This window comes from Brienomyrus brachyistius, chromosome 7 (genome assembly GCF_023856365.1).
Source record: "Brienomyrus brachyistius isolate T26 chromosome 7, BBRACH_0.4, whole genome shotgun sequence".
In the NCBI taxonomy this organism is placed as follows: domain Eukaryota; kingdom Metazoa; phylum Chordata; class Actinopteri; order Osteoglossiformes; family Mormyridae; genus Brienomyrus; species Brienomyrus brachyistius.
This window is the reverse complement of record NC_064539.1, coordinates 2,204,384-2,217,810: the sequence shown is the minus strand read 5'-3', so window position 1 is coordinate 2,217,810 and position 13,427 is coordinate 2,204,384. Positions and strand designations below refer to the sequence as shown.

General features: G+C 43.7%; 1 protein-coding gene across 12 annotated transcripts in view; it reads right to left on the bottom strand.

The window, feature by feature from the left end:
- Nucleotides 1–13,427, bottom strand: part of mast4 (microtubule associated serine/threonine kinase family member 4) — a 102,487-nt gene that overhangs the window by 55,466 nt on the left and 33,594 nt on the right. Inside the window, exon 1 of one of the 12 annotated variants that reach the window (XM_049019523.1) lies at nucleotides 12,446–12,584. The exons of 10 other annotated variants lie outside the window; for them this stretch is intronic. In XM_049019523.1, coding sequence (XP_048875480.1) covers nucleotides 12,446–12,484 — 39 coding nt within the window. In that variant the 5' untranslated portion in view covers nucleotides 12,485–12,584. Of the gene's footprint in view, nucleotides 1–2,588; nucleotides 2,704–12,445; nucleotides 12,585–13,427 lie in introns of those variants that run through there. One more of the 12 variants, XM_049019521.1, reaches the window with a different exon arrangement.

Genomic DNA, 13,427 nt, shown 5'->3' with positions numbered 1-13,427 from the left:
GCACTCAGTTTGAATCTAAAATGGAGAAGAGCTGTCATGTGATTGACTGTGCAAACAGATGTAACACAAAATAGGAGCTCTCTTTAGAGACTGCCAAAAACTAAGGTAAGTCTCGAACATGGATCACACATATATGGCCAATACTTGATCCATCAAATAGACCTGGATCGGCGTCGGCGCTGATCCAAATATCAGATCGGTGCATCTCTAATTAAAACACCACATATATTTAAGAAAAATAATAACTGGATGACATCTGTTTGAGGATCATCTAGATTAAAGTAACCATGAGGCACTGCCCCACTAGTGATCCAGAGTCCAGTACCAAGCACTTCACATTTTCTCTGTTATTTATTCTCTTACTCGCGGCATCTTTTAGGTACATGATTGCAGTATTTCATGCTATTTGAAAAGCAAAGGATCTCAAGAGAATTCATGGGAGATAATTGTATTAAGCGGAGACAAGGTGCACCATGGGAGACACCAGCAGGGATGACAAAACTTCAAAAATAGCCTGGAGATTTTGAAGGGATGCTCTAAAAATGTTAAAGTCTCACTTGAAAGGCTGGGTTTTTGAAATGCTGCTCACTATTCCTGGTGGGGGTGGGTAGAGGTTTGGTACAGAGTTATATACGAGAATGGGAAAGGGAAATGGGAAAGACGGACACAGATGGCCGCAGGGGGTGCTGATGTGAAGCCCCCACTGAGCACTGGGATGACTGTCCTCTGAAGGCCCTCCAGCAAGCCAGCATCACATAGGGGTCGCTATGGCTACATCCTCCGGTCCAATATCAAAGCCGGCCAACAGTGAACCACCTTCTCCTGAGGCTTCATTAATAATTCTCTTTATTTTGCCCTCCTTCCTTAGTAGTTCACCCACCCTAAGATCAAGCAGACATTAGGAACATGGGCATACATGGATGTGCTGACATGGAGAAGTGAGGGGGCCCACAGCTTACCGTAACACAGTCCTTCAGCTCCTCTGAATAAATAAGACAAATCTAACAGTTCAGCTTCGTTCAACGTCTGCACCCATACTCTTTAAACCCTTAACCTGGTACATAATATAAATACTGTGTAACTGTAGAGGAATTTAGTGCAAGAGGGAACTCAAAGGGATATATATAAATAGTGTTGCTTTCTAAATACGGGAATAGACACTTCAGAAGTTTCTGGGCCAGTTTAACCAACATTAACACAAAATAACTCCAGACTCTGTAGGTAGATGCTACAAGTAGCAGAAACTTGACAGGTCCCTCCTGCAAATGAGCGCTGCCATTGTTAGCATTTGTGTTTTAGAGCGATTAATGATTCTGAATTACTACTGATGCTTAGTTCATAAGTTAGGGACATCTGAAATTATTGATGTACACCCTACAGAAATGGTAAACATGATGTAAGCAATCATTTACATAATTTTACCAGCTGAAGCAACCAAACAAATCGAATATTAGATAACACTGGTTTTTCACACTTCGAAAAAATAGTACAAAGTCATGCAGTGTGTATCAAGAGAGAAACGTATCGGACATTTTGCGATATTTCATTTAATGTACCATAAACAAGATTAGCTGCCAAGGGTAGACTGTTCTTGGGAAGATAGAGTCTTATGAACTGGAAAGCAAACATCTCAAACACCAAGATTCAGATTAGACCAAACCACACCCAACAGGACAAAGACCAAATGCTTTGAACGCATTTTATTAGCTACATCGCGAGGAAATTCCCCTTTAGAATTTATTATACACTCGGACAGGATACTTTTCTCCAAGTTGGCCAACACCTGCCAATTTTATGCATCAAAATAGGATTTAATCAGAGCAAATATCCGTAACTACTAATGAACTCAGTCACCTTCAGCCACACTCCAAATGGCAGACCGACCCTCCTATCATAAGGCAGCAATAGGCCTCACACTGTGTGGGTACAGAGAGCGAAGGCCAGCCTTAATGCTGATGAATGGCTTCCAACAGCCCTACGATCAGGATTTATGAGAAAGTTCATCTGTGAATAATTAGAGAGGAAAACAGCCAGAAGAGGCAGGCAGAACAGCTGAAAGGGGACACGCAAAAGCATACACATTCATTTTATATATATTTTAAAAAAAAAACCCTTTCAAGTGCATGTTCCATTAAAATGTGATAAGAAATACAGAGCCAGACTTTTCCATTCACCTGCTCACACTTGGAGTGGCTAAGCAGCGCCCCCAGTATAACCTAGGAAGTTACAGACATGGCACGTGGAAAGAAAAGGTAAAATGAAGAGTCATATTTATAGCAGACAGTCCCAGTTTGTATATTTAGTCCTCAGCAAAATGACCCATTTACCCACTACAGTTAAATCTCGGTAAGTTCCCTAAAAGGCATCGGTTTAGTAACTTTTTGTCAAACACAGCAAACAAATGATAACTTGCCCACACTATACACACATACCTGTAAAGTGCAATGCACTAAAATAATGTTGTTACACATTTATACAAAAGGTTAGGCAGGTTAGTTCAGTAGCTCAACTGACTAAGTAAAAATTTCTCTGAAACCAAACCTACTGTCTGAATAGTGTCTGAGCATCGGAGCAGTGAAGTGACTTACGATTAATCGGTAAAAGCGCTTGAAAATCGCAGCGGATTTCCTGAAGAAGAAGCCCTCGGGGGAAGCTTCCTGATGCAGCATTTGCGAATGTCAGTGTCTGCGCATCAACTAAACGACCAACCATCAGACTATATAAGGATATCACCAGAGGGGCTTGGAGTAATTCAGGAGAAAATAGATTTGATGCGCGTTTTTTTTTAGTTTATTCGGAATTGGAGTTGCTATCCTGATGCGGGCAGTAAAAGCACGTGAGGGTGTAAACATACACACAACACAACATTGGCTGTTTGTTACCAAGCAGCAGGAGAGCATAGCTAAATTAAGGGCACTGTGCCCTTACTGATCACACGAGCTCAACAGATCGCACTTCAGACCGACTCTTCATACACCCTTGAAAGCACAGAATGAGGCACGACAACCAAATCTTGAGTTTTTCATAATCCAATTTAATAAAGCCATAATACCAAACATCTATATATTTTAAACTGATAGCTATTGGGGGGGGGAGGGTGTGCATTATTATTCACCATATTGGCATTTTAGTATGACATGTGTAGTTGATAATTTCGCCCACACATCGACGCCTGTGAAATTCCAGTCTCCTTTCCAGGGATGCCTTCAGAGACCAGGTTGGGGGGTTTTAGGATGGATCAGTAACAAGACTTCAGACAAATACAGAAAATTCCTCATTACATGACAAGAGACTATGCTGATATTGTTCTCTGCAAGAGCAGTATGTACACTAAACAGTACAGCAAATAAAACCTGCATGCACACATGCCCATCAGCCCATCACAGCAAGGGCAGCATCATTTTGGGTGAACTGCAGTTGGATACCCTTGATAGGCACTGAAAAGAGCCGTCTGTACATCGCTCGGCATGTCCAGTCTTTCGTACTGCCAGGCATCAATATTCTCAAAGCAGACGGAGAGAGAGCTCAGGGCTAATTTTCTATGAGCTCTTCATCAAGGTTAATGACTCACTGAACGGTGGCTTTTAAGAGGCCTAACGACATAAAAGTCCTTAACATGCACATGTAAAAGTCCCTTTACCTGGAATGAACATTTGATCTAAAAACAAAATAAAAAAAAAAAAAAAGAGAAAAATTCACGGAGATCGCATAATTGCTGATGTCACTAAAATAAATGCATCTGTCTTTGGAACCATGGGAACTTATTAAATTATATCACATGATAGCAAATAAGGAAACATCGAGCAGAGACAATAAACCAAGGTCTAAGAAACACTGTTTACCTATAATGTGTTTCACACACATGAATAGCTCAGCAGTTAAAGATAAAGATCTCACTGTATACAAACATGCCATCAGAAAAGCAACAAGTTTGTCATTTTAGGTTTCAACATGTCTCCTCGCCCCTGGAATTGCTGCCATTCATCCGGCAAACACATGACTCCTCCGCACGCACGACTCATGTCATTCGCCAACGGGTTCTGGTAGGAATGGTAAGAAAGACATAAAGGGGGCATTCAGGAAGCCGTGGTGGCCGAACAGCATCTCAGACGCATAGGGTGTGAAGTTAAGTGCGTTAGCCAGCTACCAAGCCAGGGCCCACTTCCCCATTTAAGAAACTCTAGCGAGGGCCTGGTATTCAAGCACATTTGGCACACACAAAGTTAAATACAAAGCAGCACTGGAGAGCATTCAGATCAGCCCTTCTGTCAGATTAGCTTCCCCACAGCTCTAGATTCAATTAAAAACTTCTGTACACAAGGACGTGAACCAGGCAAAAAAAAAAAAAAAAAAAAAAAAAAAAAAAAACACCTTATGCCTTAAGGAGTAACATCCCAGCTCTGAAGGGGAATATACTAGGGTGAGGTGAAGGCCAAATAAGCCAAGAAGCTGCTGCTGGTCAGTGCAGTGCGCGATGCATGCAAAGCAGTTCTAAAATAAATGCATCTGTCTTTGGAACCAGGGGAACTTACACAGGAGCACAAAAAAACCAACACACACAGCCGCTGCGAGAGCACGTAAGCATGCCCCCCCCCCCCACATCGATCCCTGCATTATCCACAGAAGGAAAGGCAATCTCTACGGCCAAGGGTGGGATACCTTCTGATCCATGGTGTGAGGCAATTCAGCTTTCCATGTGAATGGAGGTGGGGTGTGACATATTTATCAACTGTCTGCTTAAAGGGCCTCTGGAATGATGGGGTCAGATTTTTCCAGAACGACAATACATTCTGTGGGGGAAAGATTGTGTCCCTGCTAATGGGATGGCGCTACGTTTCAGACAATGGATTTCACAGCATGTTACGCTCAAAAGGGAAACAGAAAGGGAAAAATAAAACAGAACCGTAAATATTAACGTTTGAATGACACAGCACCACCTATTCACTCTCCATAGCATTTCAGAGTGAAAACATCACAACAGTTGCAAAGTGCAAACGTCTGGCAAATTTTGTCCGTTCTCAAAACAAATTTTCATAGATGAGTTGTTGACAAACAAACAAAAAGGCATCCATCAACAACTGCCTCTATAAGACATCCATAAGGAATGCATACTGCTGTTTGAGGACACATTTGTTCAAATGGAAATGAGCGTAGTCTGGAAATTCATTTTTTATAACATATTCCAGAATTTAATCAATTCATGCAATGTACAATTTTATACAGTTGCTGAGAAATATGAAATTCAAGGCAGACACATACTGAACAAATTACTGCACTGTTGCCACTGCCCCCAGCCCCTCGAAGCATCGCTGGCTTCAGAAAAGCCTATTCCAATCACTGATTGACTTCAGAGTTTCATTACTCCCTCTACTATGGAGCCACTGGACGTGAAATATGAGGGCTTAATCCCGGAAGGAGATACTGCGCTGGTTAATGCTACCATCGGGAAACATGGCAGCAGGTCATGCGTGGATATCTCCACCTCGTCCCCAATCAATTTCAGGCAACTCTGCACGTATGCTCCCATTCGCTGGGAAGAGGACCGATAAGAGAGCGTGTGACGTTTGCCAAGAGCGCTACTCATACTGCTAGATTATCTGAGCCTTGACCAGTTAGATAGCGAGGGTCTGTCATGGGGTGAATACAAATAAACAAAAGACAATCAGATAGTGTCTCGAGTCAATAAAATGGTCTCGAGATATTGGCAAATCATTGGAAGTCACCTCACTCCAGCAGGCTCCCGGCGAACCGATACAGTCTTTCCTTTGGTGTGAAAATTGAAATGTAGAACCATGAGGAGGGGGGTGGAAAAACAAGTTGCTGAAAATTTCATTTCAACGGCTTGTGGAGACTTATAGCTTGTTTGCATTTGGACATTTGAATATGAAAGCCCAAAGCTCACTGGCCTCCTATGAAAAGGATCCACTGCATATAACAAACTTCTACAAAAAAAAATATTATTAAGTACAATTCTTTAGCACTATTTCACACTAATCCATCACCAATCCATCAAAAGCAGTCACTTTAAATTCAATTCAACCTATCAGAAATGAACTTGGCATGCACAGATCCGAGCAGTCACAGTAAAAATCGACTAACAGCTTTCTGATACAATCTAGAAGTTGTTTACCACACTACCTTAGAATAAATGCAACACGCAGAGGGCAAAATACTTTTTATAAACTAGATAGTAAAATATGCATTCCTTCCATTACTGAAGCTACAAATGTTTTTCAAGCTCACAGTTAAGTCGGAATTGGAATGCAGACATCCATGACAATAACCTGAAAGACAGCGGGAACCACAGCTTCTTTACAAAACCCCATTTAAAAGTGCAGAATAGGTCAAACCGGGGGCTTTAATGGAGTAACACTATCAATGACTGACAACTAGCAGCTAAGCCTCAAGTATGGCTAGTATGGCCACATATTCACTTCCATTTAGGCTCGCAGTGACCAACACATTAAGAGTGAAATTCAGTACTGCATTCAGTAATAATTTTACTACACAGGTCTGTTATGAACATTATGTCCTTTTTCAAGTTACTCGCAGAGTTAACGGCTGTTTCAGTCTTTGGAGAAAACAAGCATATTAAAATCACAAAAAAAAAATTAAAATATATATAATATAATAATATAATATAATATAATTACGGTTTCATGATCTGTAAAATGCTAACATATGGAGCAGTCTTCCTGAAAGTGACAAAACATCCATCTCTAGTTTTTTTTTTTTTTTTTTAAAAAAGACTATAAAATGAGAAGACTAACATCATCCTGAATCTGCAGCTTTTTGGGGACATATGGGATTGGGTGACTTTACATTCTGTACATTAAGGTAAAAAATTAAATAAATGCACAATATGAATTGGTTTGACACTAAATTCACACAGATAACTAGCTGAGCTTCAAAACATCCGGGAACTTAAAAAGGATGAAAGAACAGGGCTTAATTATCATTTTGGACTTTAACCTCAGCTTTCACTAGTGCTCCCAATTATACAAAAATGACCTCAGGCTTTTCATTTTTTAAAAGATTTTTGAGGTTTATATTCATGCATTTATCTTTTTGATCAGTTATGAGGAACACTAACCAGCTTAAAAATACAAGCAGCCGGTGAACCGATATAATCCCACTACACCCAAACTGCTGACCCACACAAACGGATCCTGCTGCTAAATCACATTACTTCCGGTTTAATTCGACATCCTCTCGTCATCAGCCGCACATGGAGGGATCCCCCGAAAATAACACAGCTCGTCCGTGACACTTCTGGGAGTGTAGTGTAATAATGGCAGATAAAACTAGGAAGGGGGCGGCATCAGCATGACCGATAAGGAGCCAGACAAAGGATGGGAAGGAATGGGGTTCATCTGCGCACCTGAGCTCTGTGTAAGCGTAGGAAAGCAGAGCAATGCACTGTCAGTATGGTGAACCGTAAATAAAAAGGCCACAGTCACATTTCATTCGTACGGTTCAAAGTTACGCTGGAGGTCATGTATTTAAAGGTACTGCAGCTTGTTTTTCTTGGCCTCAACCATTTGAAACCCTGACCTACTTGAAGACTATCCTCCAAAATACACACACTGTTATTTGTGAGTAGTTTTTAGATACTAGAGTCACACCCTCAACCTCGGTGCGTGACGAGCTGACTTTGAGGAGGCTGTGGTTACGGAAAGACCCTGCATGTCACAGCTTTTAAAAGCACTTGTAGCGACTTTATGAAACACAGCTTGTATGACCCAGGAGACCGACTTGGTAAAGCGACATAACTGCAGAAAACAAACACTGCAATCAGACAGTGATTCGCTGACAAAAATCTATATACAGCATATCAGAAATTACTACATAATCGACGTAACTGGAAAGAAAATCTTTGCTATCCATTGGAGCTCCCAGATAAGCAGGCACTGCAGATGAATATAGAAATTGAAGATACTGTGCAGGCTGGCCCCCCATTCTGGGTTGTTCCCTGCCTCGTGCCCATTGCTTCCGGGATAGGCTCCGGACCCCCCGCGACCCAGTAGGATAAGCGGTTTGGAAAATGGATGGATGGATGGATGGATGGATGGATGGAAGATATTGTGCAATGAATTAAGATAGTGGTGTAAAATTGTATTTTATAAACTGGGAATTACAAAAAAAGTCATTTTTTAAAAATTCTGAGTGTCAGGATCAGCCTATACCCATGACTCCATCAGCACAGCTATGTTAAAATTCCACAACTCCAACCCCCCTTCCCATGAGTAAAACATGCATTCAAGGGTAACGGCAAAAGGTTAGGCAAAGCCAGTCCTATTTATTCGCTCTTGGCACCTGTATGAAGTTCAATACGACCAGCGGCAGAGTCAGCGACCAGCGGCAGAGTCAGCGACCGTCAGTGCCTTGCCTCCAACAGTGAGAGCCACAGAAAGCAAACACAATTTCTGAATATCGTGGACGAAACACGCACATCTCCGCTAATTTATTCTTGGCACCTCTTTAAAATTCAGGTAACATTTTCCCACATCAGTCTTAACTGATTTTAGCGGGAGATGAGCGGAGCACGTTGGCTGCATTTGTTCGTTTTCATTTATTTTAATCCCACCCTCACCCCTCATCCCGGCACCCTGAAATTAGAATTTCATGAATGTCTCACTTCTGCTTTAGTGGTTTTGTTTGTTAAGAAGCACAAAGCACTGTTCTGCTTCTCGGCGGGAGTCCTGTGCAGCTCAGTGTGTGTGCGGTGTACCACGGTAATGTCGTCATGCAGGAGCACCACCAACCAGCCACAACTTCCCCGACTGGTTGAGCCTGGTAGCGGCACGCAAATCACTACCATGGACATACCCAGCAGAGCTCAATACTATGACAACCACTTGCTTCCACAACCTCGAAGGGGAATGGTTCAGATATTCGGAATGCAGAAAAGCAGAGCACATGATGAGACAGAAATCCGAAATGCAATATATCTCTTATATCTGCTGCTGCCAGCCATCCACACCCAGACATTACACAATATATGATAGATGCTCAAAGACAAACGTGGCACTGCCTCCCATGAAACTGGACCAACCCTGGACCTGAACACTGACCCTTTACAGGCCACTCCAAGCCCTGAGCACCGATATACAACCAATGATGTCTAAAGCCCTTTCACTTGGAACCATTTTGAGTTTTGATAAGACTCATGCTGTGTCGTCAACGGAACGTCAGTATTTGTGAAGCCCTATCCTAGCTGAGACAGATGCAAGGCTCCCTGCGACCCAGCACTGGGCAATAGTTACGGAAAGTGGATGGAATTACGGATGGACAGAGAGCCAGCTGGCTTTTTCCAATATGCAATAGATATACCCTATTATCTGTTCAAAAAATTAAATTCTATGCTTTCAATTGACTGGAAAAAAAAAATGTATAAATAAATCCTTTCCCTTACCTCCCCCACCTATAATGCATCTGTTCCTTTTTACAATTCGCACCATTTAAATCAATGGGTGCCTTTACTGACTGGAGGAGGGAAAACGAAAAACCATGAGTGTGTGTGCTAGGTGGAAGCGATTTGCTCCCAACTTTCAGCAAACTTACGGCAACGTAAATCAGGCAAACTGTCAACCGCAAGAACATTAACATGCAGGGCCACCCACTTCATCGGTTCACAAGGGCCGTGAAAAAAAAGTGGAATTCCTACCAGCATGACTGCAGACTCTTGACTATTATTAAAGTGGTATATAAGTTCAAGGCTTCATAAGAAGGCAGAAACAAATCATTTAAAGAAATAGAAGATGAAGACCATGACTGACACATTGTTCTCTAATATAGCAACTCTGTGAGTGTAACACAATTTTGTCACAGACATCAGCGCAGTTCTGAGATTCACAACAGTCAATCCCAAATTCATTCAGCCAATTTTAATATGCACCTAGTGCAGCAGAAGTTCGTGTGTGACACTGAGCTAAACTGTTTTGCTGCAATTCCATTCACAAATGTGAAGTTTCTGACCAATGAGGGCATCCTCTACACTGAGCTACATGCTTTATTTGGGTTGCTCCATTGAGACCCGTTTATAAAGCCTTCAAAGGTTCCGGCTGCAGCAGCCCAAGTCTCTCCAGGCTTCGCGCATCACTTACGCTCACGTGCGGTCAGTGGGGTCATGATTAGCAAAGGCGTGGAGGTGAAAGTGCCTCCAGTGCCGTGACAGCATCCCGTGGTCTCATGCACAGAAATGCTACCAGTTAGCCCATTCCCCGGTGGCTCTGCTGCTGTTAGGCTGCAGCCAACCTTTGGTGAACCCGGGGCGTACGCTCAAACACAGCCGCAAAAACAAGCTTCAACGAAGGACAGTTTTAATAAACAATACATTACCACTTAATGAACTATTCTGCTTCTTTAATAAAGAAGGAGAACGGCAGGCTATCCCAAAACACTGATGTATTTGTAGTGTGAATATGCAACCTGACCGCTATACTACAGCCAGTCTCAGACATATGCCACGAACCTCGGGTGGGGGGCCCTGTGCTTTCCCATGCCGAAAGAAAGTGTCGCCATCACTAAGCTCAGCAGCAGCAAAGACGTACCAAAGTGAACACCATCTACATGCAGGAGGTCTTTATTTGCAACACACAATTAGCAAAGGACAATTGTGGTGACTAAATGGGCGCTGAGGAACAGAAGGGCAGGGGCAGGCTTAACCACATACGTACACCTAGACATGGTTTGCCATATTGTCCCCATAATTTTAATCTGGGATGGACAATCTAATCCAGAAAGGGCCGGTGTGTATGCGGGTTTTTGTTGTAACTCCATAATTAGATTACTAATCAGAGGACTGATTGGCTGAAGAGCCTCACACCTGGGTTTGAACAGCTGACCTAAAGGTTATCCCAAAAACCTGCATAAACATCAGCCCTTTGCGGATATGATTGCCCACACATTATCCAAATAGTTGCCTGTCAAATCAAAAGTAAAATCCAGTTTCACTATCTAATTTTATTGTGGCTCAAATATCAAGGTTCTGTTTATACCTTACACTCATTTTCACTGCTCCAAGCTATAGAATAAGGCCCCCAACCCTGCTGTAGTGGGGGATGGGGGGCAGTTTTTCTATCAAAAACTCCATGAAACACAGGCCATCGAGATGCAAAAAGTCATCGGATGTCGTGCTCCCCTTCAGAAGCCGAAAGCACACAAGCAGGGGAGCGGTAGCTAATTAACGGGGGCCTCTCACCGTTTCCAGTTTGGCCGCCCGCGATAAATGCCCACGGCCATTTTGGGAGGCGTTAATGGGCCCTAGAAGAAAACCCCGTTCAGCATCTAAAACTGAGATTTGACGCCATGCAACAAAGCTAAATTTCAAATTCAAATTTCATAATTAGAGAGAGGAAGTAATAACCTTAAAATGTCAAACCACTGCTTTCAGTTTGTTCAAACGAAATAAATGCTCCTTTATCACAATCTCAGACAAGCAGGCATAACCTTCTAGTTTATGATACAATTACTTCTGAAACATAAAAAGGTGCTTAAATTTTAATGAGTGAGCGGAACTTTCAAAACAAACAACTAATCAAACTGTAAACCTTGCAAAAATGCCAGCTGAGCGTTTTGTCGACCTCGAATGCCCTTTGACAACAATGACCCCTAGTGCTAGTCTGATGTTAACCTCAGAGATCGCTGTAACCCTCACTCTGAATGAATGAAATGCTCCCCCAGAGGTTTAAGAAAATAAGACGTCTGTTAATAGGCAATCTCTCAGTCACTATGGGCATCGGCTGGCAGTGAAAAGTCCTCTCTCCTTTGGAGTTTACTGAAAGCATGTCCTATTACCTTCTAAAATCATTGCACCACCTGCCTTTGTTAGACGTGATGCACGAGCAGAAAAAAAAAAACAAAGTGCAAGACACCAAAAAGGCAGCTGATCTCAAAACAGATGATCACGGTTACATGCACACTAATCGTATAGTGTGTGGGTCGTGATCAGACTTTGACGACAGCTCAACAATCACTCTGACCAGCCTGGCAGTGTCACAGACGAACACTGCTGACAAAGCTGAACAAAAACACATCGATTCAGCCCTAATGGCAAGTCACCTAAATGATTTAACAAGGGGGAAAAACACACTGATCACAGCATTAACTACTCTATTGCTCTCACCCAGCAACAATTGTTCACACTCAGAGACAAATCATTTCACACGTAGACTCAATCCAATTTCACCACAGCGGGGTATGACTCTACAAACTACAGAACGTCCACAAATGCACTGACAGACTTATCTAAGGATGCAAATCGCAAAAAGCCCAGTAGCCGAATGCCCTCACCAACGGGTCCAAAAAACTTGAGTTCCCAAGTGTACACGCGCCGAGAGCTGTAGCTCCCCGCACAACCGAATAGCGATGCAGAAAAGCCGCTGGACTTGCTGGCGGCAGGCGTCACACTGAATCTCCCCACCCCCCCCCTCCCCAACCGTACCTGCAGCCCCCGCCTCCTCAGGATGCTGGACTCATCCATGCTACCTCACGGTTCCCCCAGCTGCCTCCTGTCGCCGGACAGCCATGCTGCACTGCCTCGCCTGATCCGCCACGCTAATTCTGAGCCCTGCAGCTGCTCAGTGCTTATATGACGACGTGTCTGATTGGAGCGGGAAAGTCAGCTGACACTTACTACCCCCCCCACCACTACCACCTCCATGGGTTTCCTCTCTAACTTCAGAATAGTGAGAGAGAGAGAGAGAGAGAGAGAGAGAGAGAGAGAGAGAGACACAGCGAGAGGATACAGCCAGCTCTGATTCAGCGCTGTGGTAGGGGGTGGTGCATGAGCCCCCCCACCCCCGGAGGAGCCATGGGCAACCGTGAGAAAAGAAGGAAATCCTGCCCCGTGTCTGTGCGGCTCAGCCAACAATGTGGCTGGCATCCTGCAAGCCCACGGACAGCCGACACTACTCAGCCTCACTCCTCTTCCCGGACCCCAGCCCATCCCAACCCCAAAGGTGCTCAGAGCCACCAGGGAGAAGCAGCACTGACACTGCATGGGGACAGCAGCTGTGTTTGGGCAGGAAGCTTAACAGCAGCAGCATTACGTGGGGATGGGGGGGGGGGGGTTTCACAGCTGGGCAGACAGTTCCCTAGCGCCACCACCAGCCACCCCCCCCCAACATTCCCAAGAGTTAGAAAACAAACCCCAAAGCTTTTGGCTCTCTCATAGCACCAATGAGACCTACAAATTCATTCATTTACATAAACACACGCCTGGTGCCAATTTCAGGCATGGCACGCAATGACACCCTCCTCAGAATACGCCAGCCTGAAGAATAATCAGGGACCCCCACCCCCCACCCCAGCTACAAACCAGCCAGCGCAATACAAATTATCAGCATTTGCAAAAGCAAAGCTTTTCACGAGCCAAGCTCGTGGTCCAACTCCACGCACGTTCCCTCAGCTCTCTCGTCTCCTCA